Source organism: Prionailurus bengalensis, chromosome D3, assembly GCF_016509475.1.
Source record: "Prionailurus bengalensis isolate Pbe53 chromosome D3, Fcat_Pben_1.1_paternal_pri, whole genome shotgun sequence".
Classification (NCBI taxonomy): Eukaryota; Metazoa; Chordata; class Mammalia; order Carnivora; family Felidae; genus Prionailurus; species Prionailurus bengalensis.
This window is the reverse complement of record NC_057356.1, coordinates 77,401,015-77,427,633: the sequence shown is the minus strand read 5'-3', so window position 1 is coordinate 77,427,633 and position 26,619 is coordinate 77,401,015. Positions and strand designations below refer to the sequence as shown.

At 45.8% G+C, this 26,619-nt stretch overlaps 1 protein-coding gene across 8 annotated transcripts in view; it reads right to left on the bottom strand.

Moving 5' to 3' along the window:
- Positions 1–26,619, bottom strand: part of ZNF532 (zinc finger protein 532) — a 110,482-nt gene that overhangs the window by 10,715 nt on the left and 73,148 nt on the right. For 6 of the 8 annotated variants that reach the window (XM_043558991.1, XM_043558992.1, XM_043558996.1 and 3 more), the window contains 2 exons: positions 25,345–25,507; positions 21,150–21,431 (listed from right to left, as the gene is read on the bottom strand). The exons of 1 other annotated variant lie outside the window; for it this stretch is intronic. In XM_043558991.1, the coding sequence (XP_043414926.1) occupies positions 21,150–21,431; positions 25,345–25,507 (445 nt within the window). The remainder of the gene's footprint in view (positions 1–21,149; positions 21,432–25,344; positions 25,508–26,619) is intronic. One more of the 8 variants, XM_043558997.1, reaches the window with a different exon arrangement.

Genomic DNA, 26,619 nt, shown 5'->3' with positions numbered 1-26,619 from the left:
GAAGAGCTTCCTTAATTACCATCACACATCCAGAATCACCCACACATTTAGGATGAACAGGAGTGGTATTATTCCCAAGTCGTGCTGACACATACCCTTCAGCTCGATCGTAAACACTTTCTGTGAAAAAGGAAAAACCAACCACCTGTATAGACTTCAACCTGTCCCAACAGTGATCCCACAGGATATAACTCCTAAAACTCTGGACCTTTCCACTTGGGAATCTATTCTACAGATACACCCGCACACGGTATGGTCAGTCCTGCACAATGTGATAAACATGTATCATGGGTCACAAATCACTACAATAAGCAAAATCATGCAACAAAGAACCACAGGGCTTCCAGCAAAAACGCAGTTAAGGGCCTAACACCCGAAAACTACTGGTGACGCACTTAACAGCAGGATCCTGTGCAACTGGGTGGGGGAGGGCTGTGGCTTGTTGAGATTCTGTGAAGTGGAGGAAGGAGGGTTACCTGAAATCTGAGGGTCGGAGGGAAGGTGCAACACCAGGGGTAGGCAGCATGACTCAAGAAGTCGCTGACGACAGTCTGACGTGAGTGTGTGCGTGTGTTTTGTGGATTCCGACACAAGTCCATTCCACGATTTTCTGTGCTCACCGAGTGTCTCTCTCAGGGACGGGGTCACACGTGAGCGAGCTCAGAACCCACATCAAGCTCCGACCGTTCCCCGACAGATCAACTGCGTTAGAACAAATCTGTTTCCAACACGAGCGTTCTAGCAGAACTGACTGTATGTATAAGGTTATTCCGTGCAGCACTGCATATAATGAAAAAGATGGGAAGAATCCGGCCCCGTGAAGGGAGAATTGGCTAAATAAATTATATGTGCTCATAATGGAAGACCTTGAAACACTGATACTAAAGCAACTATTTACTACCTACTACGGGAAGGGACCAGTGCAGAAAATTATGATATCCACAAGCTGTGTTCTGCATTCGAAGGAAGTAAAAAGAGAACATATATGCATGTACGATGATCCTGGCGTAAGAGAGACTTCGAGATCCATAATAACAAACTTAGTGGTGCTGGGTGGGCCAGGGTAGGAATGAGGCTTTTTGCCGTCTTCTTTCATACTATCTAGACTGTTGAACAATGTGAATATAGCCCACACCACCACCAACAAAAAATTCTCTTCTGTTGCCTCAAAAAAATTCCACAGCAGGTTTGCGGAGGTGTAATTTACAAAATGGAAAATTCACTCGTTTGCATGTATAGTTCTAGGAGTTTTGACAAACAGACACAGAGCGGTTCCATCCCCTCTAAAATTCCCCCGTGCCCCTTTACAGCCAAGTTTTCTTCCTACGTCCAGCTCTTGGCAACCACTGATCTGCTTTCTAGCCTCTGGTTTTGTGTTTTCCATTTGTCACATAAATGGAACCACATAGTACAGCACGTAGTTTCTGGAGTCTGGCTTCTTTCACTGGCACAGCACAGGTGCCATTCATCCACGCTGTTGAGCGCATCGGCAACCCGTTCCTTTTCACTGCGGGACAGCATTCCACGGATTCTATGGATCGGCTCCGCTTCGTGAATCTGCGTCCCAGGTGAAGGACCTCTAGGCTGTTTCCAGCTTTTGGGAATTAGGAATCAAAGCCCCTACAAACACGCACGTACAGATTCTGGCTGAACATATGATCCTATTTCTCTTGGGCGAAGGCTTAGGAATGAGATTACGGAGTCCTAACCCGCTTCCCAGAATGGCTGTGCTCTGCGTTTCCACCGGCAACGGAGCAGAGCTCCAGCTCTGTCCTGCCACCTTCCAGCAGTTGGGACTGTGATTTTATTGTAGCCATTCTACAGGGTGGTTCGTAGTGTTTCACTGTGGTTTTAACTTGCAGTTCCCTAATGACTCATGGTGTTGAGGTAAAAGATTTTCAGTGGACAAAACACCTACATACACAGTGGACCTCTGCCTCTAAAGAAAAACCCGCACCTCTGTAAGTTTCTAGTTTTTAATTTCTATTTCAGGAGGAATTTCGGTGCCCTGTAAGCGCCCTGAAATTAGAAGCTCTCAATCGCTCATCTCTATATCCCTGGCATTCGGCATACAGAAAATATTCAGTAAATATTTACTGTGTGGAGGAACAAAGGAAATAACCAAATACACAATTACCTACTGGAAAAATATGAGCAGGTACTACAGAGTAATCACAGCGTAGCAAACGTAGGATAACGTGCTGGACACAGGGCAAGCACTGCTTGCTTTTGGAAGATGGGCCAGACGGGAGCATGTTTAAATACTGATAAGAGTATCTGAAAAAACGCACCTATTGAGGACAGAGGCAAGACAGGAGTCAATGAGCGGGGAGAATTCAGACAGGAGGGGGTTTGCAGACAGGAGGAAGAGCACGTCTTCCTGGGTGACTGCAGATAAGGCGCCACCTTCGGGCAGGTGCCGTGCTTATGACGGTCAGGGGGGCGGGTGACGAAGAGACAGGGGAAATTGATTTCAAAGTGAAGTATATACAGTGCATCTCGGCACCACAGCCTTCATTTTCCTTCTCTTACTGTTTCCGACTCTAAAAAGTAACAAACACTTGGTACAAAATAAAAGAGAGAAAAGACTGCCTCTAATCTCACCAACTGCAGTAACCAGTGTCAATTTCTAAGCTATACATAGCCTTCCCATTTCTCTTCTGGATGCACGTTCACGTGTACTTGTAAGAATGAGTCTGTATTATACATCTTGATTTGCAACTTGATTTATTTTCATATACAGCTACACGTTTTGATCTCTCTACAGTCTTCTTAACACAACACAGTATTCTATTGTATAAATGGGCCATAATGTATTTAACTATCTCTCATTAATGATTTAGGTTGTTTCAAATCTCCACGAATTGCAGAAAAAAATTTCTGTAGTCAGGGGTGCCTGGGTGGCTCAGTCAGTTAAGCGTCCAACTTCAGCTCGGGTCATGATCTCACGGCCCATGAGTTCAAGCCCTGCGTCGGGCTCTGTGCTCACAGCTCCGAACCTGGAATCTGCTTCGGATTCTGTGTCTCCCCTTCTCTGCCCCTTCCCCACTCGCACTCTGTCTCAAAATAAACATTTAAAAAAAATGTTTTTTAAGTGTCTGTAGTCAACCAATTATTTCGGTGGTATGAACTCCCAAAAGTCTTTCTAGTTTAGAAGTTGTGAAAAATGTCAAGGCCCTTTGACACTTCTTGCCAAACTGTCCTCAAAAAGGACCCCATCGACGTCAGTCAGGGCTCACTCACCAAAAGCCTTACAGATCACCATTCAACTTTGCCAAAGTGGTAGGTAGAATATTATAACTGCACTTTATTTTATTTTTCCTCAATGCCTAGGGATGCTGGACATCTATCCATATGTTCCTGAGCCATTTACAGTGAACTGACCCATCATATCCTTTCTACGGTTTTCTATGGAGTGAAGTCAGGAGAAGAATGGCAGGTGAGGAGGTCAGATCAAGACCACAGCCCTTGTGGACCACCACGGGGACTTTGTGTCATGCATGACACGTGACTAGAAGACACCAATGGGTCATCCATGATGCCTGATGGGAAGACACTAATGGGTTTGAGCAGAGGAATAATATGATCAAGGTCACTCTGGCTGCCAAGTGTAGAAGCAAAGAACCAGTGTGGAGGCGACAGACTTAAGTGTCATGGGTTTGGAAAGTAAAGGTGATGACAAATGACTGGATTTGGCATGTATCTCAAAGGTGGATCTGTGGATGGGCTGAATGAGGGTGACAAAGGAGAGAAAAGAAGGGGTTCGTATCACTCGAAATCCGTTGGCAGGGCACTTGGTAGAACAGTTTTACCAGTTTCTGAATGGGAAAGTAGGAGAGAAGCAGGTTTGAGGAGAGGAATCAAGAATTATATTTTGAATACATTTCATTCGAGAAGCCCATTGGAGATCTAAGTAGAGATACTAACTAAGTGGTTAGATTCAAGTGTGCAACTCGGAGGAGAGGTCCAGGCCAAAGATACAATTCTGCGAGTCGGTAGGTTCAGATGGCATTTAAAGTCCCAGGCCTTAGGGGCACCTGGGTGGCTCAGTTGGTTAAGTGTCCGACTTCGGCCCAGGTCATGATCTCATGGTTCGTGAGTCTGAGCTCCACATCGGGCTCTGTACTGATGGCTCGGAGCCCGGAGCCTGCTTCGGATTCTGTGTCTCCCTCTCTCTCTCTGAACCTCCCCCGTTCATGCTCTGTCTCTCTCTGTCTCAAAAATAAATAAATGTTTAAAAAAATTTTTTTAAATAAATAAATAAATAAATAAAGTCCCAGGCCTGGATGAGAAGTTTCTGAGAATAAAGGGCACATCAACATTTCTAGTCTGGAAGAAGAAAAGACTGAGAAGAGCTATCAATGAAGCAGGAAGGAGGAGAACCAAGAGGCCTAGTAAAGAAAGCATTTCCAGGAGAACCTAGCAGGCAACCGCTTCAGACAGGTCAAGTGACATCACTGATAAAGCCAAGACCCCGGGTGCGGGTCCCTCGCCACGCGGTTTCTGTGGAGTGGGAACATGGAGTGGCATGGAGAACACAGCGATGCAAAGTGACCTCAGGGACGTTTGCCATAAAGGGAAACAGAGGAAAAAAGGCAGTAGGCAAGTGGGTCAGGAAGGCTGTTCTGTCAGGACAAGAGGCCCCATGGCAAGCTTTAGGATTCTGAGAACGATCCGGGAAAAGCTGAAGACCCAGGTAGGAGCAGACACGTGTGCTTGTGACGTCCTCCAGTGGCCAGAAAGGGGGCTGGATGGAGCGCACAGACAGAGGGATGGGCCTTCCGGAGACACAAGTCACCTTCTGTAACAGGAGAGGGCACAGTATGCACGTTCAGAGGCAAAGGGTTTTTCACTGCCTGTCTCTCCTTACGTGTAACACAAAACCCAAACTTCTTGGCTTTTAAGACGGTCCATCCACAATCCAATCCTCAACCCACCATTCTGACCACGTCTCCTAGGACATCATAAATGTTGCAAAGCCACCCAAATTCACATCTTCTGAAGACAGTGACACGTTCCCCGCCACGCCCCTCGCCCTTCAGAAATAGCCTTCCCCCTCCCGGAGGCCCATTCAAGCCCTTTGGCCCCCTCAGCCGGCTCACCTCTCGGCCCCTTGGTGGACTTCCTGACCTCTCCAGCCACAAGCCTCTCCTTCCCTCGCCCACATCCCACACAGCTACCAGAGCAAACCACTGGAGACACGTGCTTCCACATGTCGCTTCCCTGCCTAAAACCCATCTGGGGTTCTCGACACCTTCAAGGGCTAAGGTCTTTGGACTTGCCTACCTCCCCAACCCCCTCCCTCCACTACTAGCTGGAGGTCACTTAGAAGGTCACGCTGCTTTGTGCACACCCGCACTCTGCTTTGCTTCTCGTACACTGGGTGAATTCCCCCCCCCCCCCCCCCCCCCCCCCCCCCCCCCCCCCCCCCCCCCCCCCCCCCCGTGCATCCTCCAAAAACCTACTTAGGTAGTATCTCTGCTGTGAAGCCTTCCCTGGCATTCGCAAACCCTGCCATTCCCCCCAAGCCACAGTGATGCTCACATCGCTGCTTCCTTGGGCCTTAGGTGCTCCTTCTTCTCTTCCACGTATCACATGCAACTTTAATTTTTAACGTCACTCTGTCCTCCTCCGACCTCTTTCAAGGCTGGGCCGTGCCTTCTCTCTCTTCCCCTATTCACAGAGCCTGGACCCAAGCACTGCGCCGAAATCGGATCTGGAAGCACCCTTCACTTAGTTTTAATTACATACCACCTTGTGATTCCTCTACGACCCATACTAGCTGCAGCGTTTAAAATATTTTATGCATGTGGGGCGCCTGGGTGGCTCCGTCGGCTAAGCGTCCAACTTGAGCTCAGGTCATGATCCCATGGGCTGTGGGTTCGAGCCCCGTGTTGGGCTCTGTGCGGACAGCCCAGAGCCTGGAGCCTGCTTCGGATTCTGTGTCTCCCTCTCTGCCCTTCCCCTGCTCATGCTCTCAAAAATAAACATTAAAAAATTAAAATATTTTTGCTTTCTTTTTCTACCCAACTGGAAGCATCTCCAGGGCAAGAATTATATCATTTGTTCTCGACCATAGCAAATGTTGTGCAACTTGGTAAATGTTTATAGAATTAAAAAGTGGTATACACAGAAGAACAAATATGATTAAAAGTTAAACATCCTCGGGGCGCCTGGGTGGCTCAGTCGGTTAAGCGTCCGACTTCAGCTCAGGTCACGATCTCGCGGTCCGTGAGTTCGAGCCCCGCGTCGGGCTCTGGGCTGATGGCTCGGAGCCTGGAGCCTGCTTCCGATTCTGTGTCTCCCTCTCTCTCTGCCCCTCCCCTGTTCATGCTCTGTCTCTCTCTGTCTCAAAAATAAATTAAAAAAAGTTAAAAAAAAAATAAAAAAAAAAAAGTTAAACATCCTCAAACTATGAATGAATGACCTGTTCTAAACAGTTTCAGAATTGACATTACTCCTGTAATGTGCCAAGTGCCCAGACAAACCAAAGACTCGAAAATGAGAAATAAACAGGAAAGACTGATAACCTGAACAGGTTAAAAAAAAAAATCTAGAGTCGAATAGGTCTCCTATAAAATAAGTTAGCTGTTCCAAAGAATAGAAAGGTACTAAGGTTACATATAAGTTATAACCCAATAAAGTTGCCCTTTTTTTCTCTTTTTTTGTAAAGTAGGCTCCACACTCAGCGCAGAGCCCAAAGCGGGGCTCAAATTCACGACCATGAGATCGAGACCCGAGCTGAGATCAAGAGTCAGACGCTTAACTGACTGAGCCACCTAGGTGCCCCTACAGTTGCTTTTAAAAAAAAAGAAATCATGGGGCGCCTGGGTGGCGCAGTCGGTTAAGCGTCCGACTTCAGCCAGGTCACGATCTCGCGGTCCGTGGGTTCGAGCCCCGCGTCGGGCTCTGGGCTGATGGCTCGGAGCCTGGAGCCTGTTTCCGATTCTGTGTCTCCCTCTCTCTCTGCCCCTCCCCCGTTCATGCTCTGTCTCTCTCTGTCCCAAAAATAAATAAAAACGTTGAAAAAAAAAATTAAAAAAAAAAAAAAAAAAAGAAATCCACTGAGGAAATATGTAACATCATCAGCATATGTATTAAATAAATAAAGGTATAATCTTCACTCAGAGAAGTCTTAAAACTTTTCACGAGGTTATATTAAAAAAAGTAAATAATCGTGTTTCGTATGTATTTTATCTTCTTCATCTGTTCATGTTAGCTCCGGATATCGTATGTACCCACCAAACTGGGCGCTCCCATTCTGTTTGCATGAATATCACCCACAGTTATAGAGGGTAAGTCATAAGAAGCAAACCCGCTTACCCAAGCCACCCCCACGCTCTCCTAGAAAATGGTCTTTTACACAGGCAAGTAGCCTTCCCCCGAAGTGTGGAATACTGTGGGTCATAAATTCTATAAGTCCTTACTGACAATTTCATAACTAGGACACAAGGGAGATCCTCTGGTCTCACTACATGGAAGAAAATACACATAAATGGGTAGTTAGATGAGCACAGCGTAGGAAACTCAGACTACGTATGTCTGAAAATATCAAGAAAAACAATTTCTGACATCCAAGTTTCTACAAATTGGAATGGAGTGGCTTTGGGGAAATATTTAAACACAGAGTACAAATTTAGACCAGAGGTTGGCAGACTTTCTGTAAAGGGCCAGACAGTAAATATTTTAAGCTTCGCAGGCCGTAAAGTCTGTCGCAGCTACTGAACTGTGCTTTGGAGTTCAAAAGCAGCCACGAGGGTACATTAACGAGTGGGTGTGGCTGTGTTTCAATAAATTATTTACAAAGACAGGTGGCCAGCCTGTGAACCCCAGTTTGCCAACCCTGATTTAGCCCCCCGTCTCACACGCTTAAAGAAAACAGAGGCAAGTCAATAACTGAGAACCAAACCTATTTAACACAGCAGGTAATCAATCTGGAAAAAAAACAAGCCGTAACTACAAAGTAAGGAGAAGGGTTTGTTTTTCACAGGACATGCTGGGAACATGTCCCGAGAGCCACCAGTATCACGGAACCGCGTCTCGATGATTGAGGTTACAGCTTTGAAATGAATAGTGTTTCCCAAGGACAAGTACGTGCTAGTTGCCATGTCTGCTTAAAACGACAACAAACAAAGCCGGTCTTCTAACTTTCTCGTCCTGAGACGAACCGGTTCGCTGAGGACAGTTGTACGACTGAAAAAGTTAAGACACAGAACTGTAATCGAGGCCGATGAAGGAAAGGCCAAACCCGGAGCAGACGAGGAACGTGTCCCCACCGCGGTTTCTGTGCCCGGAGCCATGTCAGATGCTCGGGCAGCGGGAAAGGGAGCGCTGAACAAAAGGCCGATCCTGCGACAGGGCCGCCACCCTCGTGGCAACTGCTGGGGTGTCGCGGGGTGACCACGGGCACGCGTCAGCCTCGGACGTCCGTATCTGCCTCCGCTGGCTGGTGGCGACAGCCCGCAGGGCTCTGCTTACAGACCCGCAATGGACCCCGTGCCTCTTCCCTTTCACTGGACTCGGGCTCCCATCCTCCTACAGCCACGTCCTTAAAGGTCCTCACGCAAGAAATCCTTACTCTCTGTCACACTGAGAAAAACAGCACTGACAGGTGCTGTCAGCTGTTCACTGCCACATTTCACCGACCCCCGAAGACGTTCGGGGATCAAAGACCCGAGTATGAAAAAAAAAAATCTTTGCGGCCAGTTTCTCTGGGGTCTGGTCCGGCTTCGCTCCCCTTCTTCTACTTAAAAGGGTCTTTTGTCCCATCTTCTAAGCCTCTTCGGGTCCTAAAATGCATGCTTATGGATGGGTGACACGTTATCCCTCTGTTATTTCTCTTCTCAGAGAATCCAGTCCTCAAGGGGGGATCACGGGAAAGAATATGTAGAATGTAATTTTTAGTACAGCCTTTTTGTCCTTTTTAATTAAAGAGCCATCTAGGGGCGCCTGGGTGGCCCAGGCGGTTAAGCATCCGACTCTTGATTTCGGGTTCAGGTCATGACCTCACAGTTTATGAGATCGAGCCCCGCGCCAGGCTCTCGCTGACAGCGTGGAGCCTGTTCGGGATTCTTTCTCTTTCTCTCTCTGCCTCTCCTTTGCACTCAAAATACATAAACATTTTTCTTACAGCAATCTAAATAGATGAAAGGTCACTGTGAAAAATCTTCCCCCCCCACAATCACTATGTTATGACACTACGGATATTACTACAGCATAAAGAATGTAAATTATACTGTCTGAAGACTGCTGTAAAATCCTTCTAGGATTATTTATTTCCACAAATCAAAAGGCAAAAGGAACCAGGCATTCCTTTTCAAGATAACCGCTGTTTTTTATCAGATGATCCGTCAGAAATCTGGAAACAAGTTGAAACAGTAAGCAAGTGAGCACAGAGATCCACAAAGCTACCATTAAAACTGCCTGATGACAGGTTATTTTCTCCCTGGATCTCCCTGGAAGATCATATATTGATCTTCCCAGATGTCTGATTAAACTGTATTGATGAGGCCCCACCGGTAGGGACAATCCGCTGAGAAGCCTCAAGGTGTGAGAACGTGAGACACCACAGAGCCCCAGGAGGCCGCCCTGAGCCACGGGGGGGAGGACAGACCATCAGGCAGCTGCTGGAAATCTCTTCTGTGTGTCCCAGTGCTGCCGGTCCCAGCTTTGCAACTGCTAGGCTCTGAGTGGCTATGAAGGTAAAAGGACCCTGGGCTCCCTCTCTCTTCCCTGACGGCCCTCCCCAGTACTTATTTGCAGTAGTGTGGGCCACGCACACTGGGCAGTAACGTGGATTTGCTGAATTCGTGAATGGAAGAATTAGACAGTCTCTTCCCCTTCGCTCCAGTCCTGCCCTGAGCTCCGGCGCTCCTGCCAAACAAAAGCCGGTTCTCACTTCTAACCTGGAAACCCCACACCCTGACCTCGAGGTGCAGGGCCGGACTCCTAGATCCCAGCCCCTTGGCACAAGGGTTAAAGTCCGAAAAATGTCCCGTGATCCTTTCGGGTCTGAAGTTTTGCCTACAAACTGAAATGAGTGGGAATTCGTGAGCTCTCAGTTACCTTCCAGGGCTACTGTACGGTTCCTCATCAAGTCAATTATGGCTGGAACGGCTTTTTGTTTCCCCTGCCACCCCCACTGATGGCACGTGAAATTATTTCCTGGTGGCTCCGGGATCCGAGGTGGTATCGGCTTATAGACAGAATCATATGCTTAATCCTTTAAAAAAAAAAATCCAAAGACCTGGTCTGCCAGTTGGATTTAGGGATGCATTTTCCTGAAGAAAATTACAAAAAGATGTTGCCTTTCTGGACAGGTACGTAAAAGTCTCCCCACATAATTTAGCAGAACCACAATACTGTACCAATATTCTAGAGCCTAACGGCCATGGTCAGCACTGATCCGATAAAGAGACCTAACCCCAGGGCAGATCTGGGCACCTCAAGTCATGAAAGAAGCGACTCTCCTTCCCCAAGAAGGGACTGAGCTTTGACAGATAACAGGAAGAGGGGCTTGGGGGGCACATCAGTTTGGGGCAGTAGAAGCAGACAGAATGAAAACTGCTCCTCTGTGGCAGACAAGGGAAGTTAAGTCCCTGGCTGCAGGCGATGTTCCTCAGAAGAAACGTTCTTAAGCCAGCGAGGCCTGGTAACATTCGCCCAGGGAAGACAGGCCCAAGCCTCATTACGTCTCCCGTCTGGTAACAGCACCAGCCCAACACCAAGGGAGCCTGTACCTCCCGCGCCTCGAGAGATAAACAGGAAAAGCCCGAGGAGGAAGTGTCTTCTTCAGACTCCAAAATAACAGCAGCCCTGGTGGGCAACGCACCACAAACGGCCGAGTGTCCGTAAACATCTGAGTCACCGTGGTGCCGGCCAGCGCCCAGCTTTGACCGGTCGCCGTTCGCACGCCTTGCTGGGACTTTTAGAAGAGCACCGCACGGGCCGCACTTGAGGTGCAAAGACGCAGTCTGGTACCTGCAGCGCCCGTGCTTTAAGTGATTTTCCAACACCTATTTAGTGAGCCCACACCCACCCATTCCCTTCGGGCCGGTCATTCCAGCCAGAGGCTTCCATCCGCCAGGCGGCACCCTAAAACGGAAGGTGCAATCTCTGGTCGTCAAAAGGAGTGAGGGTAACCGACCGTGCTGAAGGCCGAAACGACCGGCACGCCACGGGAGGCTGCGGCGCACTTTCGGTCTCTCCGTGATACCGACCGGGCTCCTACTTTCGCCGGGATTTCCCCGCCCTTGAGGACACTGCCGTGTGTTGAAGGCGGAAAAAACAGAGGAATCCCCCGAAGGTGTTATGCCCGCGGCGGTCCCAGGTGCCTGGAACACAGGGGAAGGAGGGACGGCGGGCGCAGGCCACTTCTGCTGCATCTGAACAGGAGCTAACCAGGCAATGAGGCAAGGAGAGGTTTCCCGGCAGCGAGAACCAGGGGGCAGAGGCGAGGAAGGAAACGGTGTGTGGCCGGAACCACACGAGGGGGTGGGTATGGAGCAGGCCGAGGCGAGGTGGCCAAGGGCTTCGCGGACTCCGCCTTCCACACCCAGGGAGGCCCACCCAGGACAGACAGACTCGTACTCCCCCCGAGATCACCGCAGCGGCTGCGTGGGCATCTGCCCTAAAGCTCCGGCATCTGCTGGTGGGTCTCGTCTCCTGGGCTCTGATCACAGGGCAACTGGTCCTGTCAGGGACGCCCCGCCAGGACCCCCAGCAGCTCCGGCTCTGGGGGAGCTCTAAATCCTAACAGACTTTCAGAGGCAAGCCCAGTGGTCTAGTTACTGGGACTTAAGACATTTACACATCTGCCTCCTACTGTGTGCTACTAATTTTATTGTACACCCCTCGATTTGGGGTTTTACACTTAATATCCAACGGAATGTATAACAACATGCCCCGTCACACAGTGTAATCAGAAAACATGCACACCGTGACAATACAAGAAATTAACACAGGGGCCCCTGGGGGGATCAGTCGGTGAAGCCTCGGGCTCTTGATTTTGGCTCAGGTCATGATCTCACAGGGTCGTGAGTTCAAGCCTCACATCGGCTCTGTGCTCACGGTGCAGAGCCTGCTTGGGATTCTGTCGCCCCCTCTCTCTGCCCGTCATCCACTTGCGCGCGCTCGCTCGCTCTCAAAATAAATAAAAATAAAAAAGAGAAAAAAGAAGTTAATAGAGAAGGCCAGGTTTTTCTTTAGACTATATAACTAGGCATATACCAATAAAGTATTTGCAGCCTTCGACCCTGTCTGAAGAAACACCTCCAGTGAGTTTACAGAAAATGGCTTCCAAAATAGCCGCAACAGACATCGACCAGATAGAAACATTTCACACCTAAAAGCAAATCTTCCCAAGAATCTGAAAAAAATAAAATAAAATAAAAATCTCTTCTGGCCAAAAACAAAATTTGGAATAATATATTTTTATTTGAGTCACATTTTGCAAATAACATTAATCTTTCTTAAACACGTTTTATTTTTCTTCATTTCCTGTCCCTTATGGAACAGCTAGTAAGTTTCACACGTCGAAATTAGTTGCCCACTTGTCATTCATCTTCGAAATCAGAGTGCCAAATCTCCTAGTTCCTTCTCTGCATTTTTGATTTGACTTCCATTCGGTGAACCAAGGTCAATACCCACGTTAAGTGGGTGCGATGAACACACCCCAGGACACCACCTTGTTCATCAGACACTGTACAGGTGTGATGAACATCACTGAGTCATTCCCTCCCCTCCAGGGCACACAGGAGAACACACTCCTCAGTCTGCTACAACTGGGTCTGGTCACGCGACTCATCGTGGCCAATGATGTGATGTGCGTCACACCCAGAATAAGGGTGTGTAAAGACCAGATGAGATACTCCAGCCTTCCCCCTCAACCCCTTGCAGTGACACCTATGCTGAAAGAAACTCCCTCGATCACGGAGTCATCGGTGGAAGGACAGCTGCCCCACGGAAGTGCCTGAACCCACAGCAAGCTCTGCGTGTGCCAAAAATACATCCCTATTGTATAAATCAATGGGCTTTACGGGATTTTACTGCCACACGGGGTAAACCAGGGGTTCTCAAAGGGCAGACTTGTAAGAAATACAAATTATCGGGTTCCATCCCAAACCTACTGAGTCAGAAACTTGCTGGGGGTGCAGCCCAGCAATCAGCCTTTGACCAAGCCCTCCAGGTGATTGTGAGGCACACTCAAGTGTTGAGAACGACTAACTAGAATCTGGTGCCAAATCAAAGGGCATTCGCTGCCTTGAGATGAATGCTTTATCTCTGCAGCTGCAAAGAGGGGTGGACTGTACTAAGACCGTCAAAGTCAGAATGACTGCTCATCTATGGCAGTTAAACCCTCCCTCCTGTGCCACATAGTATTTGGATTGTTTAAACCTAAATAAACATTTACTTGTTAAGATGCACCTTGTGGGGCTCCTGGGTGACTCAGTCGGTTAAGCGTCTGACTCTTGGTCTGACCTCTTCGGCTCAGGTCATATTCCTGTGGCTTTGTGGGTTCAAGCCCCACGTCGGGCTCTGTGCTAGCTGTGCAGAGCCTGCTTGGGAGTCTCTGTCTCTCTGCCCTTCCCCCACGTGCGTTGCCTCTCTTTTTACTTATTTATCTATAAATAAATAAAACTTCAAAAAAAAAAAAAAAGATTTACCTGGCAAAATCCCTCCCAGATTCTTGCCCTACAGTCAGAGTCACTGATCGGAATGCCGGGTAAAATCTGATCCAAAAATGGAGCTTTCTCCCAACACAGCAGTGAGCCTAGAGTCAGCTATAAATTCAATAGTTCATCCAGGCCCTTTTGTGCTATTTTACACAAAACAGTAGTAAGCGAGAGACTCTCAAAAGCTGCACTGAGACCCAGTTAGCCTCTCTCCGGCGTTCGTTTACCTACCACCAAGTACCCTGGGAACAAAAGGAAATAAGATTTACCTGGAATCACCTGTCCTTAGTCTTTGTCAAATTCTTTTTCCTGGTGCTCCGAACCCAGCTACTCGACAATGTGGTCTCTGAAATGCTGGGGTGCGGTAAGGTAGAATGAACTTATCTGCCTGCAATTTTTCAGATATCAGCCCAACGTTCTCCTTTTACACAAGCACACCCCATTTTCCATGATTAAAATGTATGTATCTATATTACCGCCTGCAAGTTCCTTCAGCTCCATGTAAAGGGGGAAAAGAGCATTCATTTACACTGGCGAGGGCCTTGCTCTCTCTCCTGGGCACCCACTTCTCCCTCAATGACACTAGTTCCATTTTCCCTAAAGAAGCGAAATAGGAATGAAGTATTTTTGCCTTCTCTTGGTCAACTGTAAACAGAATCTTCCAGAAAACAATGGGCTGGTCTGTACTGCCCTTTTCCTTCATGTTCTAGAAAATGTCTTAAATATTCCCTCCAACAACTGGATATATTTTACAAGCTGTGGCTGGCCGTAATTCCAAGAGCATCTGATAAGAATCCATGAACTGCCAAATACATTATTAGCTCACACTCAGTAAGTGAGAAGTCACTCTGAAGGTTCCTGCTTTTTTCCACCTATACCGTTTTCCCAATTATAGTTTCCCACGCTAAGTGATCAAATACATATAGGCAGTCTCTTGAAAATCTATGCTTCTCATTCTCAATAAAAGAAACCAGTCTCCTTGGAGAAATAAATGGTTGGCTGCAGGGCTGGAGTGGGGAAATCACAAGATGGTTCACAAATACATGGACGGAAGAAAGTAAGGAAGCCTCAGGGGCGCCTGGGTGGCTCAGTCGGTTAAGCGTCCGACTTCAGCCAGGTCACGATCTCGCAGTCCGTGAGTTCGAGCCCCGCGTCGGGCTGTGGGCTGATGGCTCAGAGCCTGGAGCCTGCTTCCGATTCTGTGTCTCCCTCTCTCTCTGCCCGTCCCCTGTTCATGCTCTGTCTCTCTCTGTCTCAAAAATAAATGTTAAAAAAATAAAAAAAATAAAAAAGTAAGGAAGCCTCAAAAATGGGGGGTGTGTAGAAACGACACAAGAGCCAACTTATGGGAGCTCCCAATGGCCAAATCTAAAATAATTTGAACAAAAATTAAAGAATGACAGTAACTTAGCTCCTCCTCCCAATTCTAGACACAGAACTGAAACTGGACCACATCTACACCTTCAAAGAATCTTAAAGAGTCTTGGAAGGTAAATTTCAATGGCATCCGAATTCCATCATTCAGTAAATGCTCCTCTGTTTATGCTCTATTTAAAAAGTTCCATAATGATTCCTCAACATACAGGGGTACCTGGCAGGAAATGAGAAAATGGCTATGATTATCACAGATCACTTGGTAGTTTTCAAGATTTGAACACGTACAGACACCTTTTACTTTTTTATTTACTGTCAGGTTACATAAGTGCAGAATGCATGGTCTGTGAGAATGTTGCTGGCTGTTACCTCACTGAGGGGATCCTAATTTGAGGTTCCTAGAAGCCCCCTAAAAGTGACCAAGAAAGAATGTAAGTAGCTGAGCCTCTAAAGTTGTACATAAAATTCTGTGTATTTGTACATTTATCTGGGAAAGGGCTCAACGCTGAGATGAGATCATCAGGTTAACAATACGTCTCATTTTCCTGTTTTTGTATTTGAGAGTACGGACATAGGAAAGATGAAGGGATTTCTGTGGTCAAAAACTATTTAAAGCTCAAGCCTAGACTTGACTAACACAAAAGCCCTTTCCAAATGGGCAGGCGATGATCTGAGAACTTCTCTAATCGGTAACTCCAAAGACAACACGCAAGGCACAGCATCACAAACCACAGAATCTACAATAATAAACCGATTTAGAACTTGTCCTCAAAGAGCTTATGATTTAAAAGGACAGCTAAAACCTGCCCATAGCAAGACACTAACATCAACTTTAGAAAGTGATTAATTTTATACCGGTCCCTCTGTATGGAATTTCTGTTAACAGTCGTTTCTAAATGTGGCTGCTTTAACTATTCATTTCTAAATAACTAAAATAAAGATCTGGCAAATTGTTTTTAAATTCTTACATCTAAGTTTTTAATGGACTCTCTGCCCCAAGTTTTTTTTTAAATTATTTGACTTCATATCAGATTATAACAACTTACTAAAAAATACATTTAAAAAAGCACAAAACGTGGATACTGGGTTAATATTAGTAAAAAATAAATAAGGGGCGCCTGGGTGGTGCAGTCGGTTAAGCGTCCGACTTCAGCCAGGTCACGATCTTGCGGTCCGTGAGTTCGAGCCCCGCGTCAGGCTCTGGGCTGATGGCTCAGAGCCTGGAGCCTGTTTCTGATTCTGTTGTCTCCCTCTCTCTCTGCCCCTCCCCCGTTCATGCTCTGTCTCTTTCTGTCCCAAAAATAAATAAACGTTGAAAAAAAAAAAATTTAAAAAAAAAAAATAAAAAATAAATAAATATATATATATATATATATATATATATATGCATTAAAGAAATAAACTAGCTACTAACTAAGCAGTACAGCTGGAAACATGTTTTTGAATCTTGAAGACAAAGCTACTGAATTTCTTTGTTTTGGCATGGAACTCCGTACAAAATATTTTTTAGTAAAAATTTTTTGGATGGGAATTGAGGAGAAAAAAAAAAGGAAACAATTATTGAAACCAAAAAAGGCCATCTTAAAAGAGGAAGCCATGAATTATCTTGACATAAATTTTTAATCTCTGCCACACGGGCTTACTCCTAACTCAAAATCTTCTCTCCAAAATAATCATCGTACTAATAGCAATAAAATTCCAGCAAATTGCTGTATTGTGGTTGGCAGAATGTGTTTATGTTATTCTCAAAAGGACTCTATCCACGCATATATTTATTTTTAATGGCATGATTACAGTATTAACGTCAAGTATTCCTTCACGGTTCACTGGTTCAGAACATGTACCTGGTGTCATAACGTGATATTTCACTGGGGAATCCAGTAAAATCAGATCTTTCCAATAACTTCTCGCCTGGTTGAAGTAAAATAGTATGCTCTCCTAGGACAGTTGGCCAGACACAATTGTCAAATCCCTTATAACTTCATGTTTATATCTCACCTTAAGTCCAGAAGGATTGGAGGCTGCTTTTCGCCTCACGTGCAGTTCTCACTAGATAGCTATAAAACAGGACCCTCTGAGGTCACTAAAGTGTGCAATACTCCCATTTTAAAGAAGGGGAAGTTAAGTCTTAAGAGGTTAGGTGTCCTTCAAGCCAGTTACTCGTACTTGATCCATTTATTCGAGAAATATTTATTGGCTGCCTATGAGCTAGGAACAGAAGCCCCAAAGGCTTTTTGGACGGGAACTGAAGAGAGGAAGAAGCATAAAGCATCTACTGTGAGCAGACGTAAGAGGCAGCCTTCGCAGAGTGGTAAGAGATACGGTAAGGGAAACTCAGGCTGCCACGGAAACCTGCAGGAAGAAGGGAGCAAGGAAGGCTTTCCAGACGGGGTGAGGTCTGAAGCTGAGACCCCAAGGACTAAGAGAAGTTTGCCGCTAGAAGGGTGCACTCCTTCAATTAAGATCACCACCAAAAAGCCCCAGAGACGAAGGGGCAGACAGTGTTTAAAGGCAGGGGGGCAGCCACGCTTGTCTAACGTGCCCCATGTGAGACGCAGCCGGAGGAAGGGGCATCAGAGGACACGAGGGAGCCGCCGGACGACTGAGGGCAGTGGGGACCGACACTGCACGATCGGAAAGCCCTCTCTGGCTACAGTGAGAATAATCATCAGGCAACAATGAGGGTGGCCTCAACAAAGATAAACGGGTAGACCGGAAGGGATGAAACGCATGGATGGATGAGGGAGGCGGCCGGGGAGAAGGAAGGAACCACCAAGTCAGGTCAGACAACAAGCTTCTGGTGGTAAAGGCTGGTGGGTGGGGGGGGGGGGGGGGGTGGTGTTGGAAGCAGCTTGGGTTCCAAGCTGGACAGGCTAAGAGTCGCTGGGAATTACCCAAGAGGCTGAAACATTCGATAAGCGGCTGGATCTGGGGACTGGAATGCAGCAAGGAACCACGGCTGGAGATGGAGATTTGGAAGCTATGTACACATACACATATATGAGAAGTGAAGCCACGAGACTAACTGAAATCTCCCAGAGACAGTGGAATGTTTCCAGGACAGAAACCCGATGGGTGTTCTAGCAACCGGGAGAAAACCCAGGAGGGAGAGCAGTGTTCAACACTTAGGGTAGAAAATGCTTTTAAAAAGCCCTGCCAGGGGCGCCTGGGTGGCGCAGTCGGTTAAGCGTCCGACTTCAGCCAGGTCACGATCTCGCGGTCCGTGAGTTCCAGCCCCGCGTCAGGCTCTGGGCTGATGGCTCAGAGCCTGGAGCCTGTTTCCGATTCTGTGTCTCCCTCTCTCTCTGCCCCTCCCCTGTTCATGCTCTGTCTCTCTCTGTCCCAAAAATAAATAAACGTTGAAAAAAAAAATTTTTTTTTAATAAATAAATAAAAAGCCCTGCCAATTGTGTGAATTACGGGGGGGAGGGGGCCTGCCAATTGAGGAAAAGACTGACAAATGTCGAACTGCCTCGACAGTTAAGGAGGTGGGTTTTGTGATAAAGTGGAGCTGAACAATCCAAGGTGGCCGAGGAGGAGGAACCAGGAGTGGAAAAGGGCAGCCAGAAAGGAGCCTGCGTGACCATCAGAAGGGAAGAGACAGAAAAGACAGAGGGCAGGGGATCGGAGGCTTGCAGTTTAAATGGAGAGAGGTGACGCAAGGGTTCGGACAGGAGGCAAGAAGAACGGGAACAGAGACGAGAAGCCTGTAGGCGGGCTGTCGGGAGGTGCAGGGATCTGGTCTGGTTCAGAACGGCAGAAGGCATGCACAGATTGCTGACACATGGTCCGCACTCTGTACATTTCACCGGTTTGTGAAGACATGTCGTTCCTTTCCCTTCCCCACCTCCTCGCAGGTCTCTCCAGGCATGTGAGCGGCACTGAAAATGGGATCTGATCTCAAGTGCCGCATTCCAAGAGGCAGGCTCTCAACTTCCTCAAAGCTAATCCTAAAACCTACTAAGCCCAACGCTTCCTCGGGACGAACGGCTGCCTCTAACGGAAGGTACCCACGCCGTGCCCGGCACATCGGCATACACAGCCAGCTCAGGGCGGTGTCTTATGCTACTGTCCTAGGGCAAACAGCTCGAGTTAGTGTTAAATTTCATCATCCCACCACATCTTTCGCGGAGCTGTCTCCTCATCTTTTATTCTAGACCCAGTGACTGTCGGATGTGCAAAATAAAGGTAGTTTAAAAAAAAGAGAAAAGAAAAAAGAAGAAGGAATTTGGAAATGTTCCAAGATGGTTACAAAAATCTCAGATGTGTAAGAAATGAAAGCTCTGGGCTCCTTAGATCGAGGTCTGCTCCTGTTCTGGCATTTGTAAAGTCCGGTTTGGATGCCAAGAAAAAAAGACGTTTCCTAGAATCACCACAACGGGCGTGGAAAGGTAACTACAGGTAGTGTGTTTATACAGTAGATTAACCAAGTACTGCCCCTTAAGAACTACTCAGTATTTGCAATGAATATTGTTATGACCCTCACGTTGAGATGATTATATAAGCAACGTGTTACTAAAGCCATATATATTCTGTAGGTACTTTTTCCACGAAGAGACACCAAATTAAGTGTAGTCAGACCAAATAAAAACATCTTTTTGCAGTGTGATCAATGCTCAGAGACAAGTTCGTACCATTTGGAGACGGCAGTGAGATAAAACATGTCAACCACATGCGCTGCTCAAATAAAACAGTATAGATGAAAAAAAAAAAACAGTATAAATGAGACGACAAAGTCATTGTCAAAACACTTAATTTAACAAACTTTTCAAGGATCTAGTATATACTAATTACCAACCGACTCCTATGTTACTTTTTACATAGGCTCCCCGAGGAGAACTATTTGGTTTCATTGCCTTAAGTTAAAGCAACGGAGATGGTTTTTTTTAAAAGTATACTGTATCTGAACCCAATGGTGGATCATAGTGTCACGAAGAGAAACCAGCCCCCGTTAGGTGCCTTGGGATTCGATACAAAAAGAATACAGCACCTATTCTTATCTAAGAATTCAACCGGGGTCTAATCAAATTTCTAAGAATTATGGGATAAAGAGAAGAAAATTAAGCAACGTCAAAGGAAGCAGTTACCCAAATCCAGAAATGGGCGTGACATATAAAGGATGTATAGTCCAATTTTTTAAACAAATCAATAGCACATTAAAAAAATAAAATTGAGGGAGAACTACTACAGAGTAAGAGATTTAAGTTACACAAAAACCAAGTGCAATGCACACTCCTTCTAGAACAATCCAACTTAGAAACCACCAGAAAAACATTACAAAATAATCTTGCTAGATTTATTAGGTCTAACAACGGGCATTTAAAAAATGCTTAGTAGTTGGAGACGTGTACTTACTATTTTAAACAGAATATAAATATTGCAACTCAGGGGCGCCTGGGTGGCTCAGTCGGTTAAGCGACCGACTTCGGCTCAGGTCATGATCTCGTGGTCCGTGAGTGAGTTCGAGCCCCGCGTCGGGCTCTGTGCTGACAGCTCGGAGCCTGGAGCCTGCTTCAGACCCTGTGTCTCCCTCTCTCTGACCCTCCCCCGTTCATGCTCTGTCTCTCTCTGTCTCAAAAATAAATAAACGTTTAAAAAAATAAATAAATATTGCAACTCAGATTTTTCATTGATTTTGAGGTATAAAGCCTCTCCTGTAGAATTTAAGGAAGGATGAGGTACCTCTTTCTCACTACCAAACTCTGGAAAGAATCACATTACGTCACACAAACACTCCTAACGGGGGCATCTGGGTCACTCCCGTTGATTAACCGACTCTTGGTTTCGGCTCCCGTTCACGATCTCATGGTTCATGAGTTCCAGCCCCACATCGGGCTCTGCGTTAAAAGCACGGAGCCTGCTTGGGATTTCTCTCCGCACCCCACCCCCCGCCCCTCCTTGGCTTGCTCTCTCTCTCTCAAAAAATAAACATTAAAAAACAAAACAAAACAAAGAACTCCTAACAGTTTTCAAAACATCGCTTTCTTTCTCTCCTCCTTTCTTCCTGGTTCGTTAATTCCTGGCAGAGCCGAGCTCCCAGGTGATGGGGGTCTGCCAAGCCCGTGCCCTTCCTCGCACTAACGGGGCGACCTCCGCTCTTACCTTCCCGTGCTCCTTTCTCACGTGGGAAATGTAAACATCTCTCTGCGTGAACAAGCGGCCACACTCCCAACACGTCCACCCGGGACTGGCCACCTTCTTGGGTTCCATGGATTTTTTCACAGGTGATGGAGACTTCTTTTCCAATTTCTCTTTCCCGTTCGTGGCTCTGGTATCCTCTTTGTTTTGATTTGCTGAATTTTGAGTTGCAGGCTTAATGCTCAAAGGCAAGTTTATACCCAAGTTTGGAGGCCCTTCAATACTTTTCAATGTTCCATGCATAGACTATGTTACAAAAAGAAAAGAAATATCTATCACAAATCGTTACCACTGAGAGAAAGCACGTGTGGACTATCTTAACACATTATAGATATTCCAATATGATGTTATATTCATTCAGAAACATTTCTTAATACAGGAAGAAGAAAACCGAAGTGAAATACACACTTGAAAAGAGACAAAGGGGAATTAACTTTTATGGCTGCTCTAAGCGATGCATTTTTAGTTTCAAATAACTTCTGAAAGCCTGTGCCATTTTTAAATTCTTAAAAAAAAAAAAAAAAAAGCCTTCTGTATTGAGTCCAAATTATTCCTGGCTGCCTATCCTCCCCCAGGGAACCCGTGAGTCCTGTGCAACACACTCTATCTGGGGAAGAACATCTTACTTTCACATCTATCCAGAAACGCGTGAAAAGGCTGACACCGGGGCAGGTATTCAAGACCCCCAGCCGATCACCTTTAACAAGACCCTGAGACCAGAACAAAGCCTTCTCCCTCCCTTTCGTACCTTCTGCATTCTTGGAACACTTGGGAGAGTTTGGGTTTTTGTTGGGGAGTTTCGGGGGTCATTTCAATCTCCCTACAGCCTACTCCGGTCTCTCTCTTCTTCCCGATACCACCCAGGCTTGTGGACTGTCTACAGCAGATGCCGATACTCAAAAAGCCTCTTACAATTGCCTAGAGTGTTTATTATCGTTCACGTAACAGCCACGACAGCTATCTGAACTTACACTCGCAGGATTCCAATTTCTAATGGGGTAAAATTAGTGCCATCTGGGTCTAAAGATCAGCTTGCTTTGGTTTTTGTTTTGTGTTCTAGAAGCAGAGTTCCCCCTCACCAAACCCTCCCTGCCCCCCCCCCCAAAAAAAGGAGGGAAATCAGTCCGTGCCTCAACGATGTAGGTAGGATTGATCTTTTGAACAGGGCCTTCTCACGTAGCCAGCATTCAGGCTTGTAGCTACTAGCCTCAGAGTCCTGAACCCATAGAACCTACAGAAGGACACAACGTGACACACGTTTCCGAATGAGCCCGGGGTCTCCGACGTCCCACAGACTCACACTGAAGAGATCTCGGCTGCACAGTCTTTCTTGAGTGTTCAAGAAGGTGTTGCCTCAGCATGCTCTCCATCATAATTTCTCAGGAAAGCCTGCCTCTAAGCAGTGCCAAGAATTCACCAACCTTCGTCAGTACTGTCTTACCCCAGAAGGAAAAAGAGGGTCTGTCATCATGTCATGAGCGGGGGCCACACCGGTCTACCCAGAGGACACTTAAACTGGTCTCTCAAAAGGGCCTGGGAGGAATGTCTGATGTCCTCTGGCAAGAGAAAATCTGGGGCGAGACGTGATCTCCTGGTGGCCAAAAGGCTGTGCACTGGCCTTTTTCAAAACAGAAGCCAGGTTTTTCATTTTTAACCATTTAAACCCCAAAGAAAGCAAACCTCAAAATTTTCTAGCAAATTTTTCATACGTTTCTAGGCAAATACATTTTTGACAAATGAAAGTTGAGGAGAGGGTGATGTATTAAAATATTCTTCTGAAAAAAAAAAAAATAAAATAAAATAAAATAAAATAAAATAAAATAAAATAAAATAAAACAAAACAAAACAAAACAAAACATTCTTCTGTAAGCTGACCTTGCAGGGCTACAGAAATTACAGAAAAGCAGCCAAAAGTTCGGCTGTGCAATGAAATGTGTGCTAAAATGGAAATTTCTAATTCACTCATTTCATTTTCACATCACAAGTAAAAATAACATCGTTTGGTAAAAACAAGTATCTTTTTTTAATAAAAGAAATACAACTTAATTCTTAGAACTGACCTTTCCTTAGGTCCTGTAACCACAAATAACTTGAATGATTGTAACTTGGAATTTGCTTTAAATGTAAATGCCAACAAGTCTACGCATGGGATCCTATGCAGTGAATAAATCTATGCTTTGGCAGAAGAAATGATACAAATTGGGGGTGCCTGGGTGGCTCAGTCGATTGGGCGTCCAACTCTGGCTCAGGTCATGATCTTGCGGTTCATGAGTTCAAGCCCCACATCGGGCTCTGTGCTGACAGCTTGGAGCCTGGAGCCTGCTTCAAGTTCTGTGTCTCCTTCCCTCCCCTGCCACCTCTGTTTCTCCCTTGCTGGCACTCTGTCTCTCTGTCTCTCTCTCTCTCTCAAAAATAAAGATTACCAAAAAAATTAAAAAAAAATGATATGAGTTGGATTAAATTAGGCAAATAAAGATCTACCTTTACATGAACATGTATGTGGGGAAACACTGTTCCTCTCCTTTCTCTGAATTCTTTCCTTGTGAAAAACTGAACAGCACAGCTAGTGATATAAATAAAGTCACAAGAACTGGTGTAGATCTTAAAAATAAAACACAAAAATAGGGGGCCCCTAAACCTTTATCTTTATTCTCACCCATCCCCAAACACATAAAGAAAGGCAGGGTATTTTAAATGTATGGAACATACTTGAAATGAGAACATAAGTGAGTATTCCCACTGTTTTCGTATCATGTAGTCTTATAAAGGTTCAGGTGAATAAAAACAATTCTTTCGTCCTTGTGGCCATGGGATTTGCCACTCCTCTTCAGTCTCTATTTCTTGGAACCTTGTATGCCTCCAAATTCACTATTAACACAAGGAAGACCCTAACCGCAAAGTCGATGACCCCACTTTCCAGATGTTGTGGGTTTTTTTTTTCCTGGCCATTCACTAAATAAACATTTGTTGTCAAGACGGTTTTGTAATTTTAGTGAAAACCTTTGAAGTAACTGAAGAGGATTTTACTGCACTTCAAGTGATGATCAGGAAACCTATCTCCCATGCATTGACTCACCCTAGTAATGCCCCAGTGCCACCCCCTTCTCCCGGCTGCCAACCAGCAGACCCTCTGAGACGTTAGGTTCTTTGCAGTAGGCAGTTACACTATGTGAGCGCACATAGGCTCAACACGGGAAATTTCAGGGATTAACGGTCCATTCATTTAACTACGATGAGACTAGACTAATTCAGAGACCTTCATCTGCTCTTGAAACTGACCTTTCTCGTATAATATATTAAAAAAGAGAAGAACTAAGAGAAAGAGAGATGGAGTTAATGATGCTGGGCTTGTTATTTCTCTTTTTAAAGAGTCAAGTCCCTTTAAGCTCTGAGGGCTGCTGGATATTATCTCCTAATCACATGGGAATAAAACTGCTTACCCCATCACAGTGCGCAGTTAAGAGACTAGGACTCAAGCTCTGTCCATCATGAGCTTAAAAGGCTGTGAAGAGATTTAGGCGCCCCTTTTGGGTGTTGGGGGTGGGTTATCCAAACTGGACATTTATTTCGTTAACTGAACACTCACCAGGGACCAGACACTGTGCTGTACCCAGCACATTTCACTATCAATTTACACGCAACCTTGATAGAGAAAAAAAAAAAAAAGACGAAAAGATCCAGGGGCATCCATTATCATGCAAATTTAACTGCTTAAATAATCTCAAGGGAAGACCCTCGTTTTCCTAAATACACCGGTATCTGTAACGAATTAACACAATTCGCCAGAGTCCTTGTCTATTTCTAAAGCCTGTACAAGACGGACTTCTCAAAGAAAAGTAAACTGCATCGTCATCGTTTTCACATGTAGGACAAAAAAAAGAACCCTAATACTTTATTTTTCTTTTAGAATCCCAGGGCATTCATCTGTTACTCTGCGTTGATCTTTCATGGTGACCCAGACCAGGACTCAGGAATAAGCGGAGTCAGTCAAGCGAACGTCTGACGGCCGCATTCTGTAAACTGCTCAGTACCAACATCAGTACCCTTCCCTTCCCTCAACAGCATGCAGCTTCCTCGGCATCTACAGCTCAGCCTTGACTCGTGATCAATGAATGTGAGTCTGTAATGCACTTAACGGACACGAGAGATGCGCACACACCTTGATATGGTCCATCATGAGTTGCTTCTGTGCATATAAAAGGGAACAGTCGGGACACTTGAAAACAGACACCTTCTGGTTTTCGATGTGTTGGTCAAAGTGGCGATACAGCAGGGTTTGCAGGGTAAACACAGTGTCGCACATGGAACACTTATAAATTATTCTAAAACAAAAGAAGTGTGTGGACAGGTCAGTCAGCCCTCAACTCCGAAGCCGAGGGAACCGTTACTTTACATCTCAAGGGGGCAGAGGCAGTGAGAACACGTAAACACGGTAAAAAGAACAAAAACAGTTTAGCTTTGAAACAAACTTCTGAAGGCAACTGGCATCGCTCAAGCGCAGACCAATCTTCACAGCTTGAGTAAAGGTGCATTCAACCGCCTTTGCAGTGAAGTCTCAATTAATGACCATTTTGTTACTTACACATCTACATCTGACACTTGTTTTGTTTTGTTTTTTTACAAGATCTTCGCTTGTTCGTTATTTTAACACAGAGCCAAAGAACCCTTGATTTTTTTTTTTTCAAGTATTCTTTAAGATAGGACCAGGAACACAGCTGGATGGCGGTCCCCTAACTTGATAAAGAATTTTGTTAATGAACTTAAGTCGGGCTGTTCAGCTCTGATGCTTGCATAAGCTGTTACTCGCCCCGAGTTTTCTTTTCGAGTTCGTAACAATTTTACACTGAAATCGCAGTATTTCTCTACGTGTTCTTCATAAGGAAAGCCCTAGGCCAGTAAACAATTATACACCAAAAAAAAAAAAAAACCAAAAAAAAAAGAAAGGAAAGAAACAGAAAAGAAAATCCATACCACAGTTGCTTCAACACTTGAATGTCTGCTGTGTTTAAAATGGTTTAGAACATGGTCTACTACGAACCATTTCTGTACCTTACTGCCAAGCAACCTCCTTAAAAACTAATTCGTTATACCCGAACCTTCTGAACATAATCCCCTCTATCCATCAACACCTTCCACTGAAGCTCAGGCAGGAGGGAAAGTACTAGACTCCCCCGCTACCAAACCTCTGCCTCCAGGGGCTCTCCTGGTGGTTCATGAACATGTATGTCCAGGATGGGTCACCTTTCTTCAGTGACGGTTCCAGGTCTCCCTGGTCCTCAGGGGAGGCCCCAGGGACCCCTGTTCTGCCTTGGAAGGAGAAGGGCGAGAAGAACAAAGAATCCTCGGAGCTTAGGAAAATGGCAGAGAAACACTGACGGAAGGGACAAGTCAGAGAGGAAAAAAGCCACGTTGTGCTTCTGTTTGCTATTTCTAC